This window comes from Haliaeetus albicilla, chromosome 1 (assembly GCF_947461875.1).
Source record: "Haliaeetus albicilla chromosome 1, bHalAlb1.1, whole genome shotgun sequence".
NCBI lineage: Eukaryota > Metazoa > Chordata > Aves > Accipitriformes > Accipitridae > Haliaeetus > Haliaeetus albicilla.
The window spans coordinates 85,242,487-85,270,138 of NC_091483.1; the positions used below are offsets into that span (position 1 = coordinate 85,242,487).

A 27,652-nucleotide genomic window follows, 5' to 3' on the forward strand; every position below is an offset into this window, starting at 1 on the left:
CCGTGCAGGGGGGACAGAGAGGGACCAGGGCTCCCCAGCAGGACCAGGAGCTGTGGGGACATTCCGCCATCTCTGGGCCACCCCTCCGGGGGCACCTGGCCCCCCATCCCCGAGCCCTGTGCCATGGCCAGGGCCCCTCCGGAGCCGCTTTCCCGGGAGGGCTGGGACCAGCGGGAGCCGGCACCTGTTCCTCTGCCAGGAATAGGGGACGCAGCCACCCGGATCATGCTTGCAGCGCTTGGGTGAGGGGAGCACGTCCTAGCCCCACACCGGGGGGGGGACCCCCATGCCGGGGGACCCCCGAGCCACCCCACACCGGCAGCTGGGCCTGGGGCCTCTGCACGCCCGACCCCGCCGCACTCCGGCAGCGGCCCAGATGGCTGCGATATTGTCCCCACAATAGCAGGCTAATTAGGCAAGCGCTGGGGAGTGGGGCGGGGGGGGCACACTGTCCCCCCACCCCGCTCAGGCAATCAAAGGGCCTATGACTTTATTACGGCTCATTATGCGCGGGCGGCGGGGGGGCACGCAGGCTGCGCCGAGGCGACAGGCATGTTATTTCCCCATCACTCCTCATTGGGATTCTGGCACTGGCGGCGGCACGGGGGGGGCCGGGACATGCGCCAGGCAGCCGTGACGGTGATTAATCTGCTGAGCGCCCGCACAACTGCGCTCGGCCGAGGGGCTGCGCGCCCCCGCGCCGGCACTGCGGAGGAACGGGGGAGGGGAGGGGGCTGCATCCCCCCTCCCACAGCCCACCCCCACGCTGCACCCCACAGCCCAGCCACCCACCCCCCAGTGCTGCAGCTGCTCCCCAGGGCCACCCCCAGCACCCTGCATCCCCCACAGAGCACCCCATGGCTCAGCCCCTCCTCAGCCCCAGTGCTGCACCCCCCCCACGGCAGCAGCCCTGCAGGGGGGGGCACTGCTCTCCCCCCCCATGCAGCCACAATTCTAGGAGGTGCTGGTGGTGATGGGGGCTCAAGAGGGCCCCCAGTCCCTCCCACCCTGAAACCCCACTAGCGACCCCCAGCCCCAGCCATGCTCCCCTAGGATGGAGAAGGGACGCGTGGGACATTTTCCAGTTTTATTCAAAAAATAAACTCAAGCAGGAAGGGTATTAAGTTAAGGGGAGCGGGGCAGGGGGTGTGGGAGCAGGGCTGCGCTCCTGGGGGGCAGCACCCAGCCCCAGCCCCTACCTCCTCTTGTCCTTGATGCTGTAGTGCAGCAGGAGGGGCGCAGGCTGCAAAGCAAGGAGGGCGGTCAGGGCTGCCGGCACTCCCCCACAGGGCAGACACCCCATACCCCAGCCTGGGACCCCACCACGGGCAGGCGGGAGCAACCCCTCCCTGCAGGGCTGTCCCCAGGCAGCTTGGAGAGCCCCGGGGCTGCGCCTTGAACTTGTCCAACCCCTTCTGGGACCCATCACCCTCCTGACTCGTGGGGGAACCACGGGTCGGGGCGCCCGCGCTCCAGCGAGCGATATTAATCATCCTTGATTCACCGATTCCCTGCTCCGCCGCCGTGTCCTCAGCACAGTGCTGCCCCAAGCCAGCTCCTGGGGACGTTCCCTTCGCTGGACCCCGCTGAGCCCCCCAGCCCGGGATGGGGCCCCTTGGGGGAAAATCCCCCATGGCAGCGGGCGCCCATCCCTCTGCAGGATACCCACCTTGCCGAACCAGCGCGAGAGCCACAGCTGCTTCATCGTCATGTGGTCGGGGAGGGCCTCGTTGTTGAACAGGATCTGCACCTACACACAGGGAGGCTGCGTCGAGGGGGGGGGCCACGACCCCCACCCGGGGCCTGTGACCCCCACCCGGCCCCCACACTCACATGCTGCGGTGGCAGCCCCAGGCGGTGGCACAGGACGCTCCGCAGGTGCCGGATCTGCGCCCGCACCGAGCATCTCACGTACTTCTGCTGCAAGGGGCAAAGCGGGTCAGAGGGGTGCAGGTGCCCCCAGCCCCATGGGACCAGCACCGACACACGGTGAGGCCCCAGCCCCCTTCTGCTCACCCTGTTTGGGACCCCACACACCAAGCCGAGCCCAGAGCAAGGGCTGTGGGGCCAGGTCTGGGCAGAGCCCGGGGGCTCGGGGCCCGCTGAACTGGCAGGGCAGCCGCACAGACCCCCGCTCACCTGTAGCACGGCCTTGCTCTTGTCCTTGCTGGAGCTGTGGAGGGAAGAGAAGGGGCAGCCTGCCAGCTCCAGCACAGGGAGGTGGGGGGCTGCGGGCCATACCCCCTGCCCCTTCCCTGGGCACAGCCTGGTGCGGAGGTGCGGGCTGCCCTTGGCTGGTTGCCCCCCACCCTCCAGTCACGCACGCACGGAGCCGGCGACGGCACACCGGCCGGGGCTGGCAGCTGAGCTGCAGCCATCGATCCCATTACAGCCCCCAGAGCTGCCGCTTATTGACTTTGCTGTCGGAGCCGGCAGGCAGCTGCGCAGCGCCCGCCCCGGCAGCTATTAACACTGGCAGCCGCCGGGCAGGGCTGTGGCCTCGGGAGGGGAGATGACAGAGCGGTGGCAGCTCCAGAGGGGTGGTGGCACCCCAATGTTCCCCCTGGCTTGGCTGAGTCCCCTGTCTGCCAGGTCCACAGAGGTGGGAGCACGGGACACTGCTATGCCCGGTGCCAGCCCCGGCCCCCCTCCCCACCACGCCAAGGGGCAGCAGCTCCGCTGCATCCCGCAGCCCTTGTCTGCGCCGCCAGCACTCACCTCTGCTTCTCCAGGCAGAGCGAAACGTGCTCGTCGTAGCGGAAGTAGTGGGCACGGGAGTGATCGAAGGTGCTGTAGGGGAGCCCCATGGGGTCGCCCCCAACCGTGTCTGGGGAGATGTGGGGAGGGGGCAGGAGTCAGCCCGCCTCTGTCCCGCAGGCACTGCCTGACTGCCCCAGCCGGCTCCCGGAGACACACCACAGTGAGACAACCCCCACTCTGACCCCATTCCCCCCCTGGCTGGTTGCCCTCAGGCCCCTCCACGTGGACCCCAAGCGTGCCCACCCTCATTGCTGGGCTGTGTCACCCGGTCGAGGCCGCGGGACTGGTAGAACTCCCGGATCCTCTTCTCTTCACCTGCGGGCAAGAGAGTGACACTGCTCAGGGACACCCCCTCACCCCATGTTCCCCCCCAGCCCATCATGGCTTCCCACCCCGCAATGCCCAGAGGTGAGGGTCCCCGGGCTGCCCCCAGCCCATCCTGCTGCTCCAACCTCGGCTTGGCAACGCAACCAACCGCCAGCGGCTCTCGTTCCACCAGAAGCTGAGACCCCCCTTCCCTATTTGCCTCCTCCATGCCCCTGGGGGTCTCCACCAAGCCCTGCTGCCGGCCGGGGGGGGGGGCCATGTTCCTGTCCCCATCCCTGCCTACACAGGCACATCCCTGCTCTCATCATGCCTCACACCTTTACCCACTTTCCCCCTCTCTGCTGCAGTGCAGGGGACCAGGGCCCATGCTGCATGTTTGCTGTGCCCCCCCATCCAGCCCAGGCCTCCATCGCTCCGTGGCAGTGCCCAGCGCCCCACTGCTGCGCGGCAGGCTGACATTTCCACAGAGGTGTCCCCAGTGCCGTCCCCATCCCCACCCTGAGTGACAGTGGCTAATCTCAAGCCCACCGCTGCGCCTGCGGCACGGGGGCTGCCCTCCCCGCGCACTGCTTTGCATTCACCACCACCGACCGTCAGTTCATCACGCCGTCACTCAGCGCCTGGCCCCAGGGACGCTGCTCGCGGAGGCAGCCCTGGCTTGCGCAGCTCCTGTCTCCACAGCCCAGCCCCGCTGTGCTGAGCACAGCCAGCTGCTGGAGCCCAAGCACCAAGAGCGGGGAGCTGAGCTAGTTAAAGACACCCCAGCAAAGCACCCATCTCCCTGGCTCCCTTCCCCACCCCAGTCCCTGAGCGCAGTGGCCCAGCTCTTGGAAGCCATGGCCACTCCATCCGCCGATGGAGTGGACAAATGGCCACATGGCCGAGGAGAAAGTACAAAGCCCCAGCACCAGCACAGCCAGAGCGTCCTGTGGGTTCCCGTACCTGAACCTCCCAAACCGTCCGGTACCAGTGCCTCACCCCTGCCTCGCCTGGCTCCCCGTCCCTCAGCAGCCCCGTGTGCTTCCCAGGCATGGTCCCCACAGCCCCCTGACATCTGCCTCCACAAGCAGAGGCCATTTGTCCTGCCTTTTTCCTCACTCTACAACCAGTTTCACATGGTAAGATGCCCCCCTGCCATCTCTTCCCGGCAGGCTCTAGCAGCCACAATGGATGTGGTCAGCAGCATTTTGAAGACCCTGACCCACAGACAGAATCTCACACACTCAGTAGACAGGTGCCGCTCGAAATTGTCTGGTTCTTCCCGGTGTCCTTCCCCTCACAGCTTCTCCCGACATCGCTCTGCAAGACACTGGTGCCAGGGACACCAGATCCTGCCCACCCTGCCGGGGACACTCACTCTCCTGCAGGCCAGGCACCAGCTTGTAGACGATGTCCTGCATGACGCGGTCCAGCTTGAGGTTGAGCAGTGGCTGCGTCTCATGGATCTTGGTGTTGCACATGGGGCAGTACTTGCTGGTCTGCAGGTACTTGACGATGCAGCTCTTGCAGACTGTGGCCACAGGGAGGGTGCGTCGGTGGAGGGGGGAGTCTGGGGCGGTGGCACAGCCCCAGACCCCCAGACACCCAGCGGGACATGTCCCCCTGGGGCCCCAGGCAGAAGCCACGGTCCCGGGGCAGCGCTGGACCTGCCAGCAGGCAGGGGAGGCTCTGCCGGCCCGTGCCCAGGGGGACCCCACAGGACCCTGCACCGCTAGAGCCGTGCAGGCAGCTGCCGCCACCGCGCGGGGACTCACATGTGTGCAGGCACTCGGTGATGGTGGTGGCGTCGATGAAGTACCCGGCGCACAGGCAGCACACGATGTGCTCGTTCAGCTCCTTCATCTTCACCTTCACCTCCTCCTGTGGAGACACGCCACCGTCACCCGGCCCCTGCCCGCCGGGCTGCGGCACCCTGCGGGGCAACCTGCACCGCTCGGCCGCGCCGCCCCAGGCTCTCGCCCTCCGCAGCAGCCCCCCGCCCGCCCCACGGTCAGCAGGAACCCATGGGGACACTGGGGCAGGTCCCCCAGGGACAGCACGGCAGTGAGAACACAGGGCTGGGGGCAGCTCCCACCCAGCACGGGTGGACGGACCCCCCAGGGTGACATGAGGAGACCCAGCTCCTGGGGCAGTGACCCCAAGAGCCACCCCGGGCCCCTGCTCACCCACGGCCTGGCTGCACGGCCCAGCCTCGGGGCCCGGAGCGGAGCTGCCACCGTGACAGGGTGGGGGGAAGGGGCTGACCCCTCTCCTGCTGGGGGGCCCAGCACCTGCAGGGGTGGGGCCGCCTGACACCGACAGCCCCCCCAGAGCTGTGCTGTCCTGCCCTACACAGCCCAACAGAATCCCACGGAACCCGCAGAGCCCCGCTGCCCCGGCCAGGGCAGGGCTTAAATCACCTGTGCCACGCCTGGCCCCGCCCCCTGCCCCGGCTCCACTCCTCCACCCGTGCCCCACCCCTGCGCCTGGCCCCGCCCCTCACCTGCGCCTCGCCCATCACACCTGGCCCCGCCCCTCGCCCGGACCCCGCCCCCCACGGCTCCGCCCTCCCCGCGGCGTGGGCGGCCCGGCGCATGCGCGGGGCGACGGCACAGCGCCTGCACCGCCCCGGAGGCCCCCCCCGCCCCCCCCAAGCGGCGGCGCGGCCCCCTCTTCCGCCCACGCATGCGCCGGCCCGGTGCCGCCGCCCGCCCGCCGCCGCCTCGCCTCGTTCCGGAGCGGGTCCATCTTGTAGACGGCCTGGAGCTGGTTCCGCAGCCGCATGGCGATCGCCATCGGGCCCCCCTGAGGAGGCGACGCCATCTTAGAACCTCCTCCGCCTCTCCGCTCACTTCCGGGTTCGGGGCGGGGCCGCCGCCGCCCGCGCCGTGACTACAGCGCCCGCCGCGCCCCGCGCCGCCGCCAGGCATGCCGGGAACGGCCGGGCCGGCGCAGAGCGCGGCCGCCCCCCACTGGCCGCGGCGGGGAACGCGGGCCTGGCGGCGCGGCGCTGGCCCCGGTGCTGACCCCGGTGCCGGCCCCTGACCCCGGCCCGCCGGGAGATCCCGGGGGCGCTCAGGGCGCTCGGCGGGAGCGGTGGAGGGAGGTGTCCCCGACCAGCCCGGCCTTGACCGAGGGTTCCTCGCCGCCCGTGTGCGGGCACGGCGCCGGGCTGACCCCGGTCACGGGCCCACCGGCCCCGCTTCGGGCAAGGGAGGGTGTTCGCCCCGCCTTCCCCCCCGCCGATGGCCAATAGCGGGGGCGCTCTCTTGACAGACAGCAGCCGCCGCCAATCAGAGCGGGCGCCCCCCGCGCGTGGGCCACCGCCAGAGGGCAGCAGAGCACCGCGGGGGAGCGGGGCGGTCGCGGCGGGGGGGGGGGGAACACGGAAACACGGACACGGCCGGGGGGCTCCGCGGACACCTGTGGGCTCCGCTGTCCCGGGGGTCCCGTTCCGCCCCCGCCCCGATGCGGGCGGGTGGGGCTGGCCCCCCCAAGGCCCCGCTGTGCCGCGGACGGGGGGGGCTGCCCTGAGTGTGGGGGGGCTGCCCTGAGTGTGGGGGGGGCACAGTGAGTGCAGAGGCTGTACTAGGGCGGATGGGTGCGAGGGGCTGTAGAGGGGGCGGTAGGTGGAAGGGGCTGGGCTGGAGGCCGGGGGTGCAGGGGGCCAAGGTGCAGGGGCTGCACTGGGGGGGCAGGGGCCAGGGTGCAGGGTGGGTGCAGGGTGGGCGCTGCTGGTGCTCTTGGGTGCCAGGGGTGCCGGGCGCTGCCGGCATTGTTGGGTCGCAGGGTGCCAGGTGCTGCCGGTGCTTTCGGGTGCCAGGGGTGCCAGGGGTGCCGGGTGCTGCCAGCACTGTTGGGTCGCAGGGTGCCGGGCGCTGCCGGCACTATTGGGTGCCGGGTGCTGCCGGTGCTGTTGGGTTGCAGGGTGCCGGGGTGCTGCCAGCACTGTTGGGTGCCAGGAGTGCCGGGTGCTGCTGGTGTTCTTTTGTGTCAGGGGTGCCAGGCGCTGCCGGCACTGTTGGGTGCCAGGGGTGCCGGGTGCTGCTGGTGTTCTTTTGTGTCAGGGGTGCCAGGCGCTGCCGGCACTGTTGGGTGCCAGGGGTGCCGGGGTGCTGCCGGCACTGTTGGGTGCCAGGGGTGCCGGGTGCTGCCGGCGCTGGCCGGGCGGCCTCCCTGGCGCAGCCCGCCGGAGCCTGGAGCCGCGCTAATGGGGGGTGATTGGATCAGGGCTCTGGAGGGGAAGGAGCGGCCCCGCTAATGCAAAGCAGAAGCCGTTAAAGGCCGTAATGGCTCGTTATGGTTACGATTATTGCTCCAATCCCGAGCAACAAGTGCCGTCTGGGGAGACGGCGGGGGGCCGCCGGCGCGGACAAGACTGCGCGGCCCCCGCAGGGACCCTGGACCTGGGCGGGCGTGGGGGGCGGCTGCTGCCCGTCGCGGGCTGGGAGCGGGCAGGGGCTGCCAGGCTGCGACCCCGGGGTCGGGGCTGGCACCTGCCACCTGGCAGGCAATATTCCCCCCGTGCCTCTGCTTCCATCGACCAAGCGGCCGAGCTGTCGCTCCACACTGCCGGGGGGCTTCCGGGAAGTGATTAAATGCCAGCAAAACCGAAATGATGCCATCCCACTGGCCTGGCCCAGGCAAGGCCCCGGCATGGAGCTCCTCAGCACACAGCCATGCTGCCAGCCCCACTCTCGCACTGGCACTAGTGCCACGCTGGCTGCCATGGCCAGGGCCCAGCTGGGCAGGGACAGAACTAATGGGGGCCCAGCCCCCTGCAAGGCTCCATCCTGGCAGTGCCCGCAGGAGCAGCCTGGCACATCACGGCTGTGCCGGGGCTGCGACCTCCGCTCCCCTCGATTGAGCATGTGGGGCCAGGGTGCCTCTGGCGCAGCTGGGAGCAGTGGCTGCGGGGCCCATGGGTGAGCCAGCATCATCCCTGGCACCACCAGCCTCCCTGGCACACTGACCAGCCAGCTGTGGCTCACCCCCTTGGCTCGGGTGCTCCTGGATGTGTCCTGGTCCTGGTCAGAGCATCTGTGTCCCACCCTGTGTCACCTCAGCTCCTCCAGGTCCCAGTCCACCCAGTATGGCCCAGTCCAGCTGGCCAGGCTGGCTCAGCCCCCCATGACTGACCAGAGCGGTTCAGCCTGGCCCCATGCAGTGCAGCCAGAACCAGCTGAGCCGTGGTGTCCCCTGGCGTGTCCCCACAGTGCTAGCCCCCCATCCCTGCCACCTGCCCAGGGCTGAGCACAGTGCGTGGCCGGGCTCCAGCACCCACAGCCCTGCACCCTGGGAGGGGACCCTGCTGGGAGCTGCGCGGGCCCCCTCCCCGGTGCCAGGGTGCCTGTGGGCAGAGGCGGGCAGAACCAGCCCCCCACCCTGAGGTGACAGCGACCCCTGCAACTCACCCACCCGCTGCTGGCCGGAGCCTGCCCGCCCCTCCAGCCTGTCTTTGCCGGGAGGTGAGAAATGAGGCCGGGGTCGGAGTGACCCCCGTGTCTGGGGAGGGCCCGGCCCCATTTGTACCTGCCAGGAGCAGTTCCTGGGAGGGACGGCCGGGCTGGGGCTGCGGGGGTCACAGCCGGGCCAGCGCAGCCCTGGGGCAGGGCAGCATCACTCACTGCCAGCACCGCACCCGGCACCAGCACCGCACCAAGCACCAGCACTGCAGCAGTACCAGCACCGCACCATGTTGACTACCGCCACCAGCACTGGCACCACACTGAGCACCAACACCACAGTAAGCACCAGTGCTGCACCAGAGCCAGAGTGAGCGCCGGCACCACGCTGAACACCGGCACTGCACCAAACACCAGCACCAGCACTGCAGCAGCACCAGCAGTATGGAAAGTCCTGAGCACAGGCACCACGGCGAGCACTGCCTGCCCGCCGCTCAGCCCCATGCACACCCTGCGCACACCCCTTGCACACCCGCGTCCCCCCTTGGCCCAGGCCAGCAGGACGGGCTGGTCGTAGTGGTGATGGCAGAGTGAGGCGGCTCTGCTGGGAAGGAAAGACCAACTCCTGGCAAGGGGGGCACCGGGACAGGGATGGGCATGAGTGTGTGCTGGGCAGTACACACGCCCAGCGACCCTTGGCACTGGTGCCTGCTGGTGCACATCCCTGTGAAACCCGCGCATGCTGGCACAGGGCTCCTTGCACGCCATCTCCTCACAACCCCCCCCCATGCACAGCCCCCATGCTCGCAGCAGCGGGTTGCCCACACCTGCACCCACCATCACGCGCGCTGACACCCCCCGCACGAAGGAGCTGTTTGTGTGCATGAGTGCACATTCCACCCCTGTGCTGCCCCCGCTCGTGCCCCCCACACGCTCACACCAGTCTGACACACCAGCGCTGCAAGTCCCCGGGCTGGGTGAGGTGTGGGGTCTGCAGGGCAGCTCCGGCACCACCCGGGCATGGGAGCCCTGGGAACGAGGGGCTGTGATGGGGCTGGGGTCCCACAGCGGTGGGGCAGGTTGCCCACCCATGGTCCCTGCTGGTGCTGGGCATGGGGTCCAGGGTGCCCAGTAGCCGGTGCTCCCCGGGGCCGTGCTTGCCCGCCTGGCACGCGTGAGACCGTGCAGCTCCATCTCTCCGTAAATAATTAATGCCTGGGCGGCAGCCGGCACTTCTCCCGGCCTCAGAGAGGCTCCGGGGCCGGGCAGGCCAGTGCTTTTAGCAGAGACCTGCTCAAATATTCAGCTCCATTTCCGCTGCGGAGCTGCTCGGGGCCTGGGCGGCTCCTTCTGGTAAGCGCCTACCGGGGGCTTTCCCGGCCGGGCCCCCTCATCGGGGCCGAGCGAGGCCGGGGCTGAGGCCGGACACACTCGTGACCGCAGTGAGTGCAGGGCAGCAGTGCTCCGGCCCCCCCCCGCCTCCCCGGGCCAGGCGATGTGGGGGCCCGCGGCCGTGGCCGGTTCAGGGCAGCAGGGAGGGGGGCTGCCCGTGGGCAGCTGCCTGCAGGCAGGGACCCGTCGGGCAGCAGCAGGGGACGCGCCAGCCCGCCGGCCCCCCCGAGCCCCCACCCCGGGGTCCCGGTGCCGTGGCCGCCGGTCGGGTCCCTCCGTCCCAGGGTGGTCGCGCTGCCACCGCGGCCGGAGTCGGGATCCCATCCTGGCGTCCCCGCGGGGGAGTCCCACGGCAGGAACCGCTGTCCCGGCCCCACGCCCCGGGTCCCGGCCCCGCGTGGGCCTCCGGGGCCGGCAGGACCACGGCAGGGCCGTTGCCAGCGGGCCCCGGGGGCGGGCAGGGCGGGGGGGCCGGGGGGGCTGGGCGGTTATGGACTGAACTCCTGCCTAATGCACCTGATCGGATTTGCAGAATCCAATTACCTGCCCTCGGCCTTTGATAACGAGGTTCTGAGCGACGGCTTCTGTCAACGGGCCCGCGGCAGCCGCAGCCGCGGCCGCTGGCACCCCGGGCACCCGCAGCCCCGGGACGGACAGGACCCCCCCCCGCCCCCGGCAGCCCCCCCACCCCGGCCGGCGCCAGGCCCCGGGGGAGGCGGGGATGGGGTCGGGGGCGCGGGCGACCCCAGGACCAGCCGGCACGGCCAAGGAGGCCGGGGCGCGGGAGAGGATCCCGGCGTGCCTGTCTCGGGCTCCCGTGCATCGGCACCGGCCCCCCCCACCGAACCGCGGCGGAGGAGCCGAGCCGGGCGGCGAGGCCCGGGCTGCCCGTCCTGCCAGCCCCCGTGCCTGCCCGGCTGCCTGCAGCCAAAGGGGCCCAGGGGCCGTGCATGCCCCCCCTCCCGCAGCACCCCCTCCTGCCCCCCGCTCCATTCCCCCCCCGCGCCGTGCCGTCGACCGGCTGAAGGCCTGGGGGCTCACCTGCCGCCCCGGTGGCGTCAGGGCTGGCCAGGGCGGGTACCCCCCCCACACCTCCCCGTAGGGCTCCCCGCGACCTCCCCCCAGCCGGGAAGGTGCAACCACGGGCACTGCCGCAGCTTCCCCCGGCCCAGGCAGCCCACCGCTGCCCGCGCCCCCTCCCCAGACCCTCCGGCCCCTGCCCCCAGCCCGCGGGAGCCGCCGCAGCCGGGGCCGGCGGGTGGGTTTGCAGGCGGCGGCTCACGCCGCGCCCCCAGCCCGGGCTGGGGCGGGGAAGAGGCGGGGGGGGCTGCCCGGACCTCCGGCTCCGCCGTCCCCCCACCTCGGGGGGCTGCAGCCTGGGGACGCCCGTCGGGGAGCGACCTCCCCCCCCCCAGCGGCTCGGGGCCGGTGTCACCCTGCGGCCGCCCGCGCGTCCCCGTGGCAGCCAGCTCCTCCCCGAGGACGCCGCGCAGACGCCGACGGTCACCGTGACGTCCGGCCGTCGGGGCCCCGGGAGCCCGCGGGTCCGGCCGTCGGGGCCGCCTCCCTCTCGCCGTGCGCGGTGCCGCCCGCGCTGCCCCGGCGGCAGCACCGGCGGCCGCCCCGGCCCCGCGCCGGCCCCGTCCCGGCCTTCTCGGTGGGTCGGGGTGGGGAGCGCGCCCGCCGGCTGCCACCCGCGTCACCCTGCACACCCCGGCCGGGTGCCGGCGCCCACCCCGGGGCGGGCGGCGGGGGGCACCGGGAGTGTTTCATGCGGTTAAGAAGTGTCTGATTGAGGCAGGAGGCGCCAGCAGCTCCCCCGGGAGCCGCAAGCCAAGGACTGGAGGACCAAATGCAGGCTAAAGTAATCCAATCTGGGCTGGCTTCATCTAATTAGCCCAGAATTAACCCAGCAGCCAGAGAGGAGCTGACTGTCCCTACAGTTTGCCAGCGGGTTTGGGGGGAAGCGGGAGGAAGAAGGGGACGTCCAGCGGTAATGAGATTACGGGAGGGGGGAGCGGGTGGCTTGGCAGCATCTCGCCGGTGGTAACGTGGGGCCCTTCCAGGCCTCCGCTGCTTAATTGCCGTGCGCTGGCCGGCCCCGTGCGGGGAGCGGGCTGTCAGCAGCGAGGGGCAGGCAGGGACCCCTCTTAATAACTCCTGCCCCGGCGGCAACACCTGAGCGCGGCCGGAGTCCTCACGGCGGGACGGGGACACCCCCATGGCCGGCCCGCGGGGACGTGGTGCCGTGAAACCGCATCGGCTGCGACCGGCAGCCCCGGGGCCACGGGCGCCCGCAGGCACGGGGGGGACGGGGTGTGGGGCTGGAGGCCGGGGGAGGGCCTGGAGGACCCCGGCAGCACCCCGGGTGCCTGCAAGAACGGGCGGTGTCGCCGACGGGACCCCCATCGCGGAGCAGGGCAGGGGCCAGACCCCGATGCTCCCCCCCGCCCCTGCCTCCCAGGTCGGCCGTGGCGAGGTCCGGGGGAGCCCGGGGCCGTGTGGGGGCCGTGGGGCAGCGGGATGCCGGGACGAAGCCCCACTCCGGTAGCCAGCCCTTGTGGAGGCTGGTGCAACTCCGGCGGCCGCAGGGCTCGGTGTCGCGGTGGCCGCAGACAGAGTCTCACGGCCGAAGGCCGATTTCCTACCGGGAACCGCGCAAACGCCCCTTCTTCTGCCATGTCCCCTCCGCCCACGCAGGTGCCAGGTCACTCTCCTGCCCCGGCGTGGGGACACGTCCCCTGCCCCCCGCGGGGTCCCCCAGATCCAGCCCCGCAGGGCAGGAGGTGCCACACGCCGGGGACCGGTGGGGTGCGCACCGTGGCCGAGGGACGAGGAGCGGGTTTGTACCGTGCGCGGGGTGGTCCCAGCCCTCCCAGGGCGGGTGCGTGGGGGTCCCCCTGCCCGAGGCCTTGCTGGCTGCGTGGTGCCAGGCCGCGGGCAGAGCCGGGGGGAGCCGGGGGCCAGGATCCTCTCCCGCCTCGGGCTGCACGGCGGCTCCGTGGACGCCGGGAGCAGGCACGGGGAGACGGCCCCGTCCCAGCTGCCGGTGGCCGGAGGACAGACAGGGCCAGCGGCAGGAGGAGGGGGCAGCGGGGGGTGGGGTGTGTGCCAGCGGGTTCCCTGGAAGGGTGACCCCCTGCACCCAGAGCTGGGATGGCCCGGGGCTCACCAGCTCTCCCAGCACCCTCGGCCCTTCCCCGCGAGCCCTCGGAGCTGTCCCCGCTCCGCGCCGTCCGGGCGCAGCTCTAACGGCGGTGCCGGAGAGAGACGGGAGCGGGGGGGTGTGTGTGTGTCTGCCCCAGCCGAGGGGCTGCGCGTGCTGCCAGCCCCCCCTTGCCTGCCGGTGCCGGCCCCGGCCCCCGGCGGCGGAGACCTCCCGTCCTTGGGGAGGGAGCGCCCGACGCTGGGGTCCCACCCCGAGCGGGGCTCGGGAGGAGCACCCACCCGGCGAGGCCCCGGCTGGGGGTGCCGCCCGGCAGACCCCCGTGGGCGCGGGGCGGACCGTGAGGCCGCGCCGCCCCCGGCCTCGTCACCTGCCCCCCAATCCATCTCCCGGGACCGGCAGCATTCCAGCCCCTGGGCACGGCAAACATCTGCCTCCTGCTCCAGGTTTAATTAACCTGCTGCCGCCTCCCTCCCCCAGCACCAGGCATTTCCTCCCCGCCACCGCTCCGGGCCGGGGCGGGCGCCGGCGGGGCCGACGCCGGTGCCGGTGCCGGCTGCGCCCCACGGGGCCCCGGCGAGCCCCTCTGCCGCGGCAGGCCCGGAGCCGGTGGCTCTCTCCGGGTGCGAAAGCCGCAGCCGTGCCTTGCGTGTGGAGCGGGGGAACCGGGCGGGTTCCTCCCGGCACCCGCCGGGCCGTGAGCAAGAACCGCCGGGAGACCCCCGGGGCTCAGCCCGGCACGGGCCCCGGTACTGCGGGCCGGAGCGCAGCGTCCCCCCTCCCCTGCTGAGGCACAGGGGGACCCGCAGCCGTGGCACGGGGCCCCCCCCCCGGGAGCGGCGGGAAGGGAAATGCCCCCCCGGCATGGGAAGGGGCAGCTCTGCGCCTGTCCGGTGCTACGGGGGGATGCGGGCACGGTCGGGAGGGTCGGGCCGGGCAGCGGGGGGCCGGCGGGGGCTGGCGGGGACGGGCGTGGGGGTGTGAGCGTGTGTGTGTTTGTGCGTACCAGCGCTGTGCCGGGGGGTCTCTGTACGTGTGTGTAGCGGTGCCGAAGTGTGAGGTGTCCGTGTGTGTGTGCACGCCGGTGCTGTGTGTGCCGGTGTAGCTGTTCCGTGCTTCGGGGGATACGCGTGTGTGTGTGCGTGTGCGTACGTGTCCATCCGTGCTGTGCAGCGCGTCCGTGTGCGGCTGTGCCGCGCGGGAGGGTGTGCACACACACGCGTGTGCAGGCAGCTGTGCCCCGCCGGGGCTCTGCGTGTTTGTGCATCGCTACACCACGCCGCCGGGCGAGTGTGCACCCGTGCAGCCCCGGGTGCCGGTCAGTCCACCCTGCCACGGGTCCGGCTGAGCCCGGGTCCGCCCGCTGCCCCCGGGGCGTGCGGTGCTCCCCGGGCGCAGCAGCTGCAGCTCCCGGTGCCGCCGTGATTTACAGGCGCAGGCCCCGGTAATGTCATTTGCCCCAGACCGGTGGCGCCAGGGTGGCCGGGCGGCCGCCCTCCCCCGCCGGCCCCTGCCCCGGAGCCGTGACCCGCCGCCCCGAGCCGCTGCCCGCCTGGGAGCCGCGACCCCCAGCCCGGGAATCGCCGGGACCGACCCGCGAGGCCGCCCCACGGGCCAGACCCACCGCTCGCGGCGCGGCTGTCGCGATAGTGGCTGAGAGGCCCGGGCCGGCCCGGCCTGGGCCGGCCCGTGCTGCTCTCCGCTGGCGGTTACCGTCCGCCGGGGCCGAGCCCTCCCCGAGCGGCACCGTCGCACCCCGCGCCCGAGACCCCGGCGGGGCCGTAGCCGGGCCCGCTCCCGCGAGCCAGGTACGAGCGTCCCGACGGGACCGGTCTGAGCTCCGTGTCCGGGGAACGGCGGGTCGGGGGGACAGGGATCCGTGCCCCCGGGACGGCGGGTCCCTGGAAAATGGGGTCCGTGCTGCTGGGAACGGCGGATCCAGGGGAAACGGGATCCCTGGCCCGGGAACGGAAGGTCGGCACAACTGGCGTCGGTGGCCCGGGAACGGCGGGTTCCTGGGAACCGGGCTCTGTACTACCGGCAACAGCGGGTCGGGGGGAGCGGGGTTCGTACTACCGGGCAGGGCGGATGGGTCCGTGCCCCAGGACCGGCCGGTCGGGGGAACCAGAATCCGTGTCCCCGGGGGCGCGGGTCCTTGCTCCCGGGAACGGCGGATTGGTCCGTGTCGTGGGAACGGCGGGTGAGGGGAAGCGGGCTCCGTACCACCGGCAACGGCCGACGGGCCCGTGCCCCGGGGCCGGCAGCTCGGGGGAACTGCGGTCCGTCCAGGAGCGGCGGACCGGGTCAAACCCCAGGGCCGTGTCCCGGGAGCGGCGGCTCCGCAGCCGCGAGGTCCGTTCGCTCCGCGGCGGGCGGGCTCGGAGGAATGGGGCTCCGTGCGCCCGGAACAGCGGCGGCTCCGGGGGACGAAGCCTGCGCGCCCCGGGAAGCGGCAGGCGCGGTGCCGGTCCGGGCGCCCCGGGATAACGGCGCCGGGGCCGGCGACCGCTGCGTGCGCCCGGGAGGACGGGGCCGGGGATCCCGGTTGGGCGCCCCGACGCCGCCGAAGCCTCCGACGGGGCTGCGGGCGGAGCTGGGGCCGCGCCGTTGCCCGGTATCGCGGCGGCTCCGGTGGGCCCCGGCGCCGCTCCTTCGTTGCTGCCGGCCGGGGGACGTCCGGCGGCTGCCCCGGCGGCGGGGAACCGGGCCGGAGCGCGGCGGAGGCGGGCGGAGCGCCGTGCGCTCGGGGCCCGACGGGCCCCGCCGGCCGGCCGGCCCGGGACGGCGGCGGAGCCGGTGCGGGAGCCCCGGCGGGGCGGGGGCGCGGTGCCGCGACGGAGGGGAAGGGGGACGGAGGGGGGGGGGGGGACGGAACGGACGCGGTGGTGGGGCGGGGCCCCGGGATGCGCGAGCCCCCGCCCCCGGGGGCGCGGGGCTGTCAATCACGGGGCGCGGCCGCCAATCAGGGCGCGGGCGGCCGGGATTTTGGCAGGTCCAGATGGAGCGGGGCAGAAAAGCGCGCGCCGCCGGGGCCCGCCGCGCACCCGCGCTCCCGCGCCGGGGCCGCCAGCAGCCGCGGGCCATGCCCCGGACCCGGCCGCTGCCCCGGACCCGGTTCCAGCCCCGGCCCCAGCCCCGGCCCCGCCGGGCCCGCAGCGGGCGCCCCGAGCCAGCCGCCCCCGCTCCCGCCCCCGCGGGGGGCCGCCCGCCGCCGCCCGCCGCCGCCGCCGCCCCCCCCTCCCGCCGCCGCCCCCCGGCCGCCGGCGGCCCGGCCATGCCCGCGCCCCGCCGGCTCTGAGCGCGGCCGGGCGATGGAGGCGGCGGCGCTGGCGCGGGAGGGCGGCGGCCAGGGCCCCCCGCCCCACGAGCCCATCAGCTTCGGCATCGACCAGATCCTCGGCGGCCCCGAGCCCGCGGGCGGCGGCGGCGGGGGCCCGGCCCGGGCGGCGGGGGAGCCCGACTACGGGCTCTACGGCGGCGGCTACGGCCCCGCCTGCTCGCTCGGCTCCTACAACCTCAACATGAGCATGAACGTGAGCGTCAACGTGACGCCCGCGCCCGCCGCGCCGCCCGCCGGGGTCATCCGTGTCCCGGCGCACCGGCCCGCGCCCGCCGCGCCGCCCGCCGCGCCGCCGCCGGTGCCCGGGCTCTCGGGGCTCACCTTCCCCTGGATGGAGACGACGCGCCGCATCGCCAAAGACCGGCTCTCAGGTGAGCGCGGCGGGCTGCCTGCCGACGGCTACCGACGGCTACCGACGGCTCCCGGCGGCTCCCGGCGGCGCGGCCGGTGCGGACCGGGGCCGGGGTCGGCCGGGGGCCCGTGCGCTCCGCCGGTTCCCACAGCGCGGGGTCCTCGCCCCCCGCCCGCCCCGCCCCGCTCCGCCCCGCTCCGATCCGCCGCTGTGCCCCGGGTCGGGCTCTCGCCGCCGCGGGAAGTGGCCGCCGTCGGGGCTGGCACAACCACCGGCAGCTCCGCCGCTGTCCCGCTCCGGTTCCCGGCGGCTCCGGGCAGGGGCCGGGCCGGGATCCGGCTTTGAGCGGCGCCCGAGGGGTCCTGCCGGGCTCCGGCCTTGGGCTCCGCTCCCAGTCCGGTCCCTTTCCTGGGCCCGGGGGCGCCGGGTGCCGGCCCTGTCCCACCCGCAGCGGGGAGGCTGCCGGGGGCCATGGGGTACGGCGTGGGGGCAGCGGCTGTGCTGGGAGCAGGGTGCAGGGACCTGCCACGGGGCTGCAGGGTGAATGACCCGGGCATGCGGGGCTGGGGTCGGGGAGCAGGTGTCCCTGTCCCCTGTGCCCCGGGGATGGGGGCAGGAGGTGGGGGGTTCCTGGGGGGCCCGGCTGTGGGGCACCTAGGGATGGGAGTCAGGGACCCGCGTGTTCAGGGATGGGTGCAGGTTGTGAGGTGCCGGTGCCGGGGGAGAGGCTGGGGCCGGTGCCTGCCGGGGCTGCGGAGGACGGATGGTGATGCAGGTGTCGGGGAGGTGGTGCAGGGTCCCGGTGCTGCTGACAGGGCCGGGGGCTGAGCGCCCATGGTGGGGGCCGGAGCACACAGTGCTGGGGCAAGGTTGCCGGTCGCTGCACCCAGAGGAGAAGGTGCGGGGTGCTGCGGTTGGGGTGCTGGGGAGCTCTGGCCTGGCTTGGCTCAGCTCGGCTCCTTCCCAAGATGGCGGCGCTGCCACGTCCACAGCGCACGGCTCCATGCGGGGATGAGGCTGGGGGCCGCAGGGGGCTGGGGGCTGGGGGCCAAGCGCTAGCTATGGGGGCTGCTGGGGCCATGCGGGGCGGGAGGCCGGGGGCTGCGGGGGCCCAGCCCGGGCGCCAGCATAGTCAGGTTCGCCTCCTGGCCCACCCCGCCATCCCAGCAGTGACAAAGCACCGACCCACGCAGGGGTGGTGGGTGACGTCCCCGTCTCCTGCCTGGCGCCAGCGGTGGGTGGACGGGGCGGCCCCTCCCCGGCACGGGGTCTCCCAGCCACAGCCATCACTCAGCGCCACCGGCCTTGGGGTGGTCTGCGGGCTGTCGGCATCTGTTCCCAGCGAGGGGCCGCCCCATGCGGGGAGGGGGCGCGGGGGCCTCTGTCCCCCCGACTGTGCGGCTCCACCTGCGTCAACCACGTCCGCCCCTGCCGGCGGGCAGGCTGGCCGCCTGCCCGCACTGCCTGCCTGGGTGCTGGCGAGAGGGAGGGTCTGGCCTTGCGGGGAGGGTCTGCTGGGCGCCGGGCTGTCCCTGGGGCTGCTGTGGGGTCTGCCCCACGTCCCAGTGGCATGGGGTGCTGGGGCCCCATGGCGGTCCCATAGGCCCGGCCATGTGCAGCCCTGCCTGTGTGGTGCTGGCACCGGCGAGGGCCGCAGTGCCACAGGGCTGTGGTTTGGCTGTGGGCTGCCACCGGAGCAGGAGGGGAACGGGGGCTGGGTGCTGCGCCCCACCAAGCTCTCACCTTCCTCCACGCTGCATCGCTTTCCTGACACTCCCTGTGACTCCAGCTGCATCCAGGGCTGGGATGCGGCACACCAGCCTCGCAGTCCCTGGCTCATGCCTCAGCCACGCAGGGACAGCCCCTTCCCCAGCCCCTGGGCAGCTGGCGGCAACCAGCCAGAAGCTGCTGGCACATGGAGGGAGATGCCGGCCGCCTCCCGACGGCTTTTGGGGCCCTGTCCCCTCCCTGGGAGGGATGGGAAGTCCCGGCTGTGCCGTGGAGGCTCCTCTGGGGCTGCGGCAGGGCTCAGCACATGGGGAAGGGTGGGTCTGTGCTGCCGGGAGCCTTGCTGGCTCCGTGCTTGCGATGGGACCCAGCCCCCCCACCGCCCCCAGTCCCCACCTGCCGGGCTGGGGGAGCGATGGGGGCCCAGGGTGAGGATTGGCCCTCCCATCACGCCTTGAGCTGCCCTGCGCATCCCTGGGCTGTGGGAGCTAGTCGGATGACTCGGGGTCTCCTTCTCCCCTCCTCTCTGCCAGGCAGCGCTGGTGGCCCCCCCAGAGCTCCCCCTCCCCATGGCCCCGAGCATCTGAGCATCCCCCCTGGGTTCCTGCGCTGCCTGGGCTGCGCCCACTCCTGCCCTGCGCCCACTCCTGCCCTGCCCTCAGCAGGGGCTCTGCCTGGCCCCTGCCCGTGCGGCAGCAGCGATGAGCAGGGTGCTCTGCCCGTGGCTCCCCCAAGCAGCCCCTCACCCCCTCTCCACCCGCAGCCGCGCTGTCGCCCTTCGCGGCGACCCGGCGGATCGGGCACCCCTACCAGAACCGCACGCCGCCCAAGCGGAAGAAGCCGCGCACCTCCTTCAGCCGGGTGCAGATCTGTGAGCTGGAGAAGCGCTTCCACCGCCAGAAGTACCTGGCCTCGGCCGAGCGCGCCACCCTAGCCAAGGCCCTCAAGATGACGGACGCCCAGGTCAAGACCTGGTTCCAGAACCGCCGCACCAAGTGGAGGTAACAGGGCCAGCCCCGGGGCAGCTGCCGCAGCCCCCACAGCTCTGACCTCCTGCCTCCCTCTGGCAGCCACCCCCCCACCACAGCTGTGCCCCCCGGAGGAGGCTGGGCTGAGGCGAGATGGGGTGCCCATCCTCACCGCATCCCCTGTGCCCAGCTACATGAGGCATGGTGGTGCCGAGGGAGGGATGGGCTGCAGGGCAGGAGCTGTGGGGCATTGTTGCACCGGTGCGTAGCAGTGCCGACAGCAGGTTGGGCTGTGGGCAGAGCCCACGGGGCATTGCTGCATCAGTGCACAGTGGTGCCGAGAGGGGCAGGGCTGTGGGGTGGAGGCTGTGGGGCAGTGCCACACCGGCACACAGCGGTGCCAGCAGCAGGACAAGGCTGCAGGGCACTGCTGGACCGGTGCACAGTGGTGCCAAGAAAGGGACAGGGCTGTGGGGCAGAGGCTGGGGAGCATTGCCGCACTGGCACACAGCAGTTCTGAGAGGGATGGGGCTGGGGAGCATTGCTGCACTGGCACACAGCGGTGCCAGTAGCAGGACAGGGCTGCAGGGGACTGCCAGACGGGTACACAGAGGTGCCGAGAGAGGGACAGGCTGCAGGGCAGAGGCCGTGGGGCAGTTCTGCATTGGTGCACAGTGGTGCCAAGGGACAGACAGGGCTGCGGGGCATCGTCTCACCGGCACACAGTGGCGCTGGCAGCAGGACGGGCTGCAAGAGGCGCGGGCAGCGGGGCAGTGCCGGACGGGCCGTGTGTGCTGGCAGGAGGCAGACGGCGGAGGAGCGCGAGGCGGAGCGCCAGCAGGCCAACCGCCTGATGCTGCACCTGCAGCAGGAGGCCTTCCAGAAGAGCCTGAGCCAGCCGCTGCCCCAGGACCCGCTCTGCATGCACAACTCCTCCCTCTACGCCCTGCAGAACCTGCAGCCCTGGGCTGAGGACAACAAGGTGACGTCTGTCTCAGGGGTGGCCTCTGTGGTGTGAGGTCCCCGTGGATGTGCTGGGAGGTGGCGGTGGGAGCCCGGCGGGGTCTGAGGCTGGCACCTCCGGCCCATGGCAGGGAGGGGGCTGCCACTTCCTGGGAGCCCCTCTATCAGCAGCCCCGTCCCTGCCATGGGCCAGCCCCCTCGGGCCCCCCCTCGGCCACCCCGCAGCTCCAGGTGGGCAGACGTGCCCCTGCGGTTGGACTCAAAGCTCTGCCGACCCCTGCCTGGACCCCTGCCTGGAGCGCCGCTACAGGCAGCCCCTTGCCCGGACCCCCCCCCCCGGGGAGCCCAGGGCTGGGCCCCCACAGCCTGCGGGCCTCTGCAAGTCCAGCCCCCACCCTCCCCAGGGCCCCGCGCTCTGGGGGCAGCTCCTCGGGTGGTCCCCGTTCAGGACTTGCTGCCCACCCATCAGCTGCTGTCCCGGCCGGGCCAGGCCCTGCTCCCTCCAGGGCAGCCGCAGCCCCCTTCCCACCTGGGGTGGGCTTCGCGGGGCATGGGGTGGACTCCCCCATTCCCGGTGCTGGGAGCCCCCCCAGCCCTCACTGTCGGCTGCCATAGGATCTGCACCACCCGCACACACTTGCCTTACCCTGGTCGGAGTTTGCCAGCTCTGGCTTCCAGCCACGGCTCCCGGACTGGACAAGGAACCTGGCCCTGTGGCCCCAAGCCCCCTAGCAGTGGGACAGACTGATGGACTGGGCTCATCCACCCCGCTGGCCGGGCTCCCTGGTGCTCCCGGGCCCTGCACCCACCGGTTTGCCAGCTCCCTGCGGCCCTGGGCCTGGACGTGCCCCTGCAGCACCCCATGATGAACTCGGGGTGCCCCTGCATGTCAAAGGATTGCACCAGCCCCCCCCGAGCAGGGCCGCCCTTGTGCCTGCCCCCCCCCCCCCCCCCCCCAAGTCTCTGGCTCCCAGGACCCCCTTCGCCTACCCCCTGTGCTGCCCGGGGTCAGGCTGAACTTCAGTCTGGTGTGACACACTTGTGGGGAGGCAGAGGGGTCCACTGGGGGCTGAAACCCCCCTCCTCCAGCAAATGTCTGCCCCTACCCCCCTTTCCCCGGTGACCTGCTGAGTGTCCCTATCCTCGACCGGGGACCCCCTCCCCTGCCCTGCTCCCCCCAGGGACTGATGCCCTCAGCCCCACACCGGCCGGGATGGGACATTGCCCCCCCCCCGCCTCTCCCAGGCTCTGCCAATGCGGTGACTGGTCACTGGGACCCCCACCTGGGCCAGCTCCAGTCGGGGTCCTGGGTTGATGGAAGGGAGGGGAGCAACAGCAACGACCCTGACCCTAAACTTGACCTTGACCCCTGCCCCACCGCTGTCCCTGGTGCTGGGGGTGGCAGGAGCCTGCCCCCCCCCCCCCCCCCGTTGCTACCGGGAGGAGGCGGGCAACCGGTGCCGGTTCCTCATCGGCGGGATTGGCTGCGGTTCCGTGACGCGGCCCCGTTTTACCGAGGGGGGGTGTGTGTGTGTGGGGGGGGGGGGCGGGTGGGACCGCTGCGGCGCCGCCGCAGAAGCCGCCGGGATGAGCGCGGCCGAGGGCTGGCCCCGGTACCGGTGGGGCGGTGGAGGCGAGGCGGTGCTCCGTGCCCGTGCCGAGGCTGCCGGGTACCGGAGGCTGCTGCGCGCCCGCGCTGCCGAGGTGGAAGCGTTGCGCGGGGCCGTGGGCGCGTTGCACCGGCAGCTGGAGGGGCTGCGGGACCGGCGCAGCGGGGAGCTCGCCAAGTACCAGGTGTGGGGAGGGGGGGAGTCCCGGGTGGTTTGGGAGGGGGCGGATGGCTGGGTGGTGTCGTGGGGAAGGGGGGGCGGATGTTTGGGTGGGGGAGCCCAGACACCTGGGGGGGGGGGGCTGGACACCCAGAGGGCTGGGGAGGGGGAACAGGCGTCCGGGGGGGGGCGGGGGTCAGCATGGGGCTGGGGGTGAGGGGGTACAGGCGGGGCAGCGGGACGGGGGACGGGATGGGGCTGGGGAGGGGGGTGGGTTTCTGGGGGGGGGGGTGTCCGTGCGGGGCGGGGGTCGGGCCGGGGGGGGCCCGGGCGGTGCTGACGGCCCGGTCGGCAGGAGCGGGTGGCGGAGCTGGAGCGGGAGATCGGGGAGGCGGAGGCGGAGATGGCCCGGTGCCTGCGGGAGTACCCGGCGCTGCTGCGGCTGCGGATGGCGCTGGAGGCGGAGATCGCCGCGTACCGGTACGCGGGGCGGGGGGCGGGCGGGGCGGGCGGGGCGCGGGGCTCAGCCCGGGCCTGTCTCTTGCAGGGAGATGCTGGAGGGCGAAGAGCTGCGCCTGGGCTGCCTGGCCCCGCCGTGACGGGACCCCCGGCCCCGCTGCGGGACCCCGCGCCCGGGACCCCGACTTCTGCGCCTCGGGGTCCCCTGAGCCCCCGCTCGCCCGCGCCCCGGGACCTCTGCCCCTGGACGCCCAGGCCGTGGGACCCCCGGACCCTCTGGACCCCTCTGGACTCCTGGAGCCCCGGTCCTTCTTGTCCCCCTGTGCCATGGCCCCCCCACCCCGGACTCCTGGGACCCCCGGCTACCCGGGCTCCCCAGACCCCCACCCCGGGAGGCCCCGGCCCCCCAGGAGGGCAGCGCCCACGGGGCCGCACACTCTCACCAGCCTCTCTGGAGCAGCAGCGGGGTTGGGGTCTCGGCCCCGGCCCGTGCAGAAGCACTTCAATAAAGCCCCGTGGCATTACCCGGAGCCGGCCCGTCTGTGGTGGGGGGGGCAGCATCCCCCGGCCGGGCCCTGCTCGGGGGCACCCCGCTGCACTCTCGGGGTCTGCGGCAGAGCCGTGGCGCGGGGTGGCTCCGTGGGAGCCTGGATGCTGGGGCCGTTTCCCGTGGGGGCTGCTTGGCTGGGGGGTATTGGCTCCCTCCCGCCTGGCCGCGGCCCCTTGCCCCCAGGCTGGGAACCCCACGGGGATGCTGAGTGGGGCACAATGTGGGGGCTCGACCATGGACACGTGGTGGAGGGGCTTGTGCCCCAGTGGGAGCTGAGCCTCCCCAGTGCTGGGGGGTGGTCCTTGTCCCCCCCCCACCGTGGCCATGTCCTGCCCTAGAACTGGTGCACCTGGGGTCAGGCAGGGATCCTGCACCCCAGAATGTGGGGATGGGGTGCTGCCCCCCCCAGGGCATGCCCCCTTGGTGTATGGCAGCATGTCCCTGCTGGGGTGCTGCCCCTGGGGCTGGGGATGTTGCCCCACTGCAGCCCCCAGAAAGGAAGCAGATCTGGGGGGGTTGATGAGGCATAGGGAGGTTCAGGGTACCCGTGTGCCCTGACAGTTGGCAGGGCTGTGGGGACCCCCCACCAGGGCCAGGGCCATGTACGGCCGCTGAGCTGGGCTGTCCCAGGCTGGGCTGGAGCATGTGTGCACATGTGTGTGTTACACGTCTATTATCAGCCGTGCATAAGGACTCCACGGGCCAAGCCTGGCAGCCCAGCGCCGGCAGGGAGCGGGGGCCCCTCAGGTAGTTGTGGCGCAGCAGGGGCCTTGCACAAGCCTGTGACCCTCTGCGGGGCAGCAGCCAGTCTGGGCACCTGGAGCAGAAGGGCAGAGCAGGCAGGACCCCTGCCTGCGGTGTGCCCAGCTGGAGCCTGAGGAGGCTGGAGGCCCAGCACTCACCACCCCACACAAAGACTAACTGAGGTTTGTTGTAATAAAGCCAAGCCCAGTTCTTTGACAGAGGTAGAAATCCTCTTCCAAACCATACAAGAGAATGGGAAGGTCGGTATTGGGTGCCTATGGCTGCCACACCTGGGGGGTGCCCCCCAGCCCTAGGTGTCCCTGTGCACACAGAGGTGCAGCAGGGTGGGAGATGGGTGCGAGGGGGAAGGAGGTGTCCGTGCGTGGAGTCAGCGTGCTCGGAGCCGGTGCTGCTGGGCTGCATCAACATCCTTCCAGGCGCTCCAGGGGCTCCAGGCGTTGGCGTAAGGATCCTGGCAGCTGATGCGTACCCGCCGCATGCGGTCCTGCAGCTGCATCTCCTCCACACCCTCCACATACCTGTGAACCTGCAAAGCAGGGCAGGTCACTGCCTCGGGGAACACCCCGGCACCAGGGTGGGGGACAGCTGGCATGGGTGCTGCTGGAAGCAAGGCTGCGGGGAAGGTGGGACGCAGCAGGAGCAGGGCTCGGCACTGGGGGCTCAGGAGTGGGGGACACCAGCACCTCCCCAACCCGGGCAGTGACGCTGCCTTGCATGGGCAGTGCTGGGGTGTGGAAGCAGAGGTGACAGCCAGGAGTGACAATTCACGGAGAGAAGCAGCGTAGCGAGGAGGGGGCCATTGCTGAGCCCCCGGCAAGTCCCTGTTCCCAATGGCACCCCTGGGCAGAGGGAAGAGCCCAGGCTGGGGCAGGGTGGGCACTGCAGAGCGAGGACCTAGGGCGGCATGTGTAGGGGCAGGCTGGGCACGGGCATCCCGCAGTTACCTGGGTACCATTGGGGAGCTCGTACTGCAGCCGGTAGAGCAGGGCGAAGTAGGACTTGGGGAGCGGCCAGGAGGCTGGGGGGGCCCAGGACAGGTGGAGCTGCTCCCCCCAATGCTGCACGGTCAGATTCTGCGGTGGGTTGGGCCGCACTGCGGGCAGAGCAGGGCTCAGCACAGGGCAGTGCTGCCTGGCCCTGGGGCTGAGCACTCCCACAGAGCCTCCAGCGCCCCGAGGATGGTCCCCAGACCCCACTGCCACCGGCCCAAGCTCACCGATGTCGCGGATGAAGAAGTGGATGGAGAAGTTGAGATAGGAGGTGTCCGAGAGCCCCTCCAGGTGTAGCTGCAGTGGGCGCATCTCCTCGGCGAAGGGACAGAAGGAGGGGTCTGCGAAGCTGGCGCTGAACCAGCCGTGGCGGCCAGCTGCCGGCACCCACTTCCCCAATGAGCCATCGCTGTGGGGGGGAGGCAGGCATGAGGGCTGGGCAGCCAGGGGGCCAGACCCAAGTCGGGGGGTCCCTGGGGCACCCACCTGCGTGTGAGGCGGGCACGGAAGACGGCAGAGCGGGGGCCATTCCAGGAGCAGCGGAAGGAGCCATGATAGGACTCAGCCTGGCAGGAGACGTTCATCCCCTCCTCGCCTGGGGGGGCCGAGGGGCGACAGTTCTGGGGCTGCACAGGGCCGGGAGTGGTGCCCCTTCCCCATATGGCCCAGGCGAGGCTGTCCCCATGGTTGGGCTCCCCCCGGCCCCGCACAGCCCTGCCCGGTGCATCCCCATGGGCTGGGCATGAACATCTGCAGATGCACGAGCATCACCCGGTCCCCAGCCTGCCCAACTGCCCACATCCCCTGCCTGGACCGTCACCGCCATCCACCTGGTCCCTCAGCCCTGGCCCCCCCCGGGCCATGCCAGCCCTCTTGCACCCAGCCCCACATACGGGCGCCGCTGACCACCACGTAGGTGGTGTCCAGCAGGACGGTGCCAGCCCAGCAGCTGTAGTTGCCAGCAGCTGGCAGGTCCAAGCCGAGGATGGTGAGAGTCTGTCCCTTGGCCACAAATTCAGCCATGGGCTCTGGCTCCCCATTCTGTGTCCAGGTGACTCGCTGCTCCGAGGTGTTGCATTTCACCACCATGTCCCCATTCAGTTTCCCCACCTGAACTGGAGATGAGAGGCAGAGGCTGGGGTCAGAGATGGGCTGTGGTGTGAGCAGCCCGTCCCCCACACCATCATGGGGCTGGGTGCCCCCTTGTCCTGATACACTACATCCATCCTTCCCCACGGTCCCCCCCCCGCTCCCTCACCCCATGTCCATCCCCACCCTGCCCCATCACCCCACATCCATCGCCCCACCCCATCACTCTCATGCCCATCCTCTGACCTCCCCACCCCACCAGAAGAGCTGTCCCGACCCAGGCTCATGGTACCCCGTATCAGTGGGATGCAGGACGTGGGTGCTCCCTCCAGCTGCTGTGTGGGTCCTGCATCCCCCCCCTTGCCCCCCGGGGAGCCTCCCCTGTGCCCAGGTGGGGCAGGACTCACACTTTGGGGGGAAGGCAGTCAGGGCATCTGCAGGAGCGAGGCACAGCACCAGCCCCACCAGTCCCAGCATCTGGGAGGGGAAGAGCAGCAGTAGGGGAAGAGGAAGGGCAGCTCTGTCCCAGGGAGGGAGGCCAGCCGTACCCTGGGAGAAGGTGAGCTGCCGGAGCTGCCGGAGCTGGGATGCAGCCAGGAGGACCAGCGAGGGCAGAACCCTTGGTCCTGGGGCGGCAGCAGGGTCAGGCAGGATGGGGAGCGGTGCAGCGGCAGGGGAGTCCTGCATTGGGCTGGCAGCCGATGTGACACCCCAACCCTTTCCACCACAGCCTCACTGGGTGCCCACCCCCGGGCAGGGGGCTGCAGTACCCGCCTGGAGCAGCACCTTCCCAGCACTCCCTGGTGCCCAAACCCTCCGGGGGCCACAGTGCAAGCAGCCCCCCTGGCAGCTCCCATGCTGTGCCTACCTCACCGCTGTGGTGTGCGCTGCTCCAGTGGGCTCAGCATGGGCTGGGGGCCGGTGGGTGGCTGGGTATATACTGAGCCAAGACCCCGTGGGACTGCCCCAAGGTGAAGCCAAACCACAGAAGCATCACAGTTCTCAGAAGAGGGAAAAGCTGCGCTGGCTGGAATTGTGAGCTAGGACCCATGCTCAGCCCCCAACCCACCCAGCCCCAACCTTACTGGGAGTCACCATGGGTACTTTCCAGGCCAGGGGGCACTGGCAACCTGTTGTCCTGCCCCGACCATGGGCATCGCTGGGGTGGTGAGGACAGGTCCCCTCCTGGGAACGGCTGGGTGAAGGGGCAGCACTGGGCACTTGGGACGGTGCCAGAGCCCTGGGTGCTCCGAGCTCCCGCAGAGTGGTCCTGAGCCCCGGGACCAGCTGAGGGTTGGCACATCACAGACGCCACACGGAGCACCCACAACCCCCTGCTGCGGGGGGAGCCGGGGCTGAGGCATGGGGAAGGGACCACCAAGGTCCAGCAGTGCCTGTCCCAGGGGTCCAGAGAGGGGCAGGCATGGTGCCTGGCCCTGGCTGGTTGGGCTGTGGTGGGTCCCAAAGGAGCAGGTCCCTGCAGAGGCTCTGGGTGCTGCACCCAGCCAGGCAGCGGCTGTCTCACCCCTTCCCTCCCCTCCCAGGGCTACTACGCAGCTGCCCTGGCTGCTTGTTCCGTGGGATGCTGTGCCGCGACGGGGATGCAGGGGCAGAGGCAGCCACCTCCACCAGCCTCCCTTTCACCATCACC

General features: G+C 72.1%; 4 protein-coding genes across 6 annotated transcripts; 2 read left to right on the forward strand and 2 right to left on the reverse strand.

Annotated features, from left to right (window-relative positions):
- Positions 1 to 1,073: 1,073 nt before the first annotated feature.
- Positions 1,074 to 6,228, reverse strand: PCGF1 (polycomb group ring finger 1). Of its 3 annotated transcripts, none has more exons than XM_069798238.1 (9): positions 5,794 to 6,228; positions 4,842 to 4,947; positions 4,445 to 4,597; positions 3,004 to 3,075; positions 2,719 to 2,827; positions 2,017 to 2,173; positions 1,834 to 1,920; positions 1,670 to 1,750; positions 1,074 to 1,243 (listed from the first exon to the last, which is right to left on the reverse strand). In XM_069798238.1, exons 1-9 carry the CDS (start codon positions 5,887 to 5,889, stop codon positions 1,196 to 1,198), a joined length of 909 nt encoding a protein of 302 aa, XP_069654339.1. In that variant the 5' UTR covers positions 5,890 to 6,228; the 3' UTR covers positions 1,074 to 1,195. The 3 variants fall into 3 exon arrangements, with proteins under 3 accessions (XP_069654339.1, XP_069654357.1, XP_069654348.1); XM_069798256.1 differs by having other exon boundaries at positions 1,834 to 1,917; positions 2,140 to 2,173; positions 5,794 to 6,216; XM_069798247.1 differs by having other exon boundaries at positions 2,140 to 2,173; positions 5,794 to 6,196.
- Positions 6,229 to 15,922: 9,694 nt separating this feature from the next.
- Positions 15,923 to 20,447, forward strand: TLX2 (T cell leukemia homeobox 2). Its single transcript, XM_069798230.1, has 3 exons — positions 15,923 to 16,740; positions 19,213 to 19,450; positions 20,219 to 20,447. The coding sequence occupies exons 1-3, from the start codon at positions 15,933 to 15,935 to the stop codon at positions 20,433 to 20,435; spliced, it is 1,263 nt and encodes a 420-aa protein (XP_069654331.1). The 5' UTR covers positions 15,923 to 15,932; the 3' UTR covers positions 20,436 to 20,447.
- Positions 20,448 to 21,582: 1,135 nt separating this feature from the next.
- LOC138688042 (alpha-internexin-like) lies at positions 21,583 to 23,132 on the forward strand. The gene is made up of 3 exons (XM_069798281.1): positions 21,583 to 22,174; positions 22,505 to 22,629; positions 22,697 to 23,132. Exons 1-3 carry the CDS (start codon positions 21,695 to 21,697, stop codon positions 22,746 to 22,748), a joined length of 657 nt encoding a protein of 218 aa, XP_069654382.1. The 5' UTR covers positions 21,583 to 21,694; the 3' UTR covers positions 22,749 to 23,132.
- Positions 23,133 to 24,167: 1,035 nt separating this feature from the next.
- Positions 24,168 to 27,470, reverse strand: LOC138686401 (interleukin-12 subunit beta-like). Its single transcript, XM_069789126.1, has 6 exons — positions 26,409 to 27,470; positions 25,806 to 26,027; positions 25,399 to 25,507; positions 25,140 to 25,321; positions 24,868 to 25,016; positions 24,168 to 24,449 (listed from the first exon to the last, which is right to left on the reverse strand). The coding sequence occupies exons 1-6, from the start codon at positions 26,686 to 26,688 to the stop codon at positions 24,291 to 24,293; spliced, it is 1,101 nt and encodes a 366-aa protein (XP_069645227.1). The 5' UTR covers positions 26,689 to 27,470; the 3' UTR covers positions 24,168 to 24,290.
- Between the last annotated feature and the right edge of the window lie 182 nt (positions 27,471 to 27,652).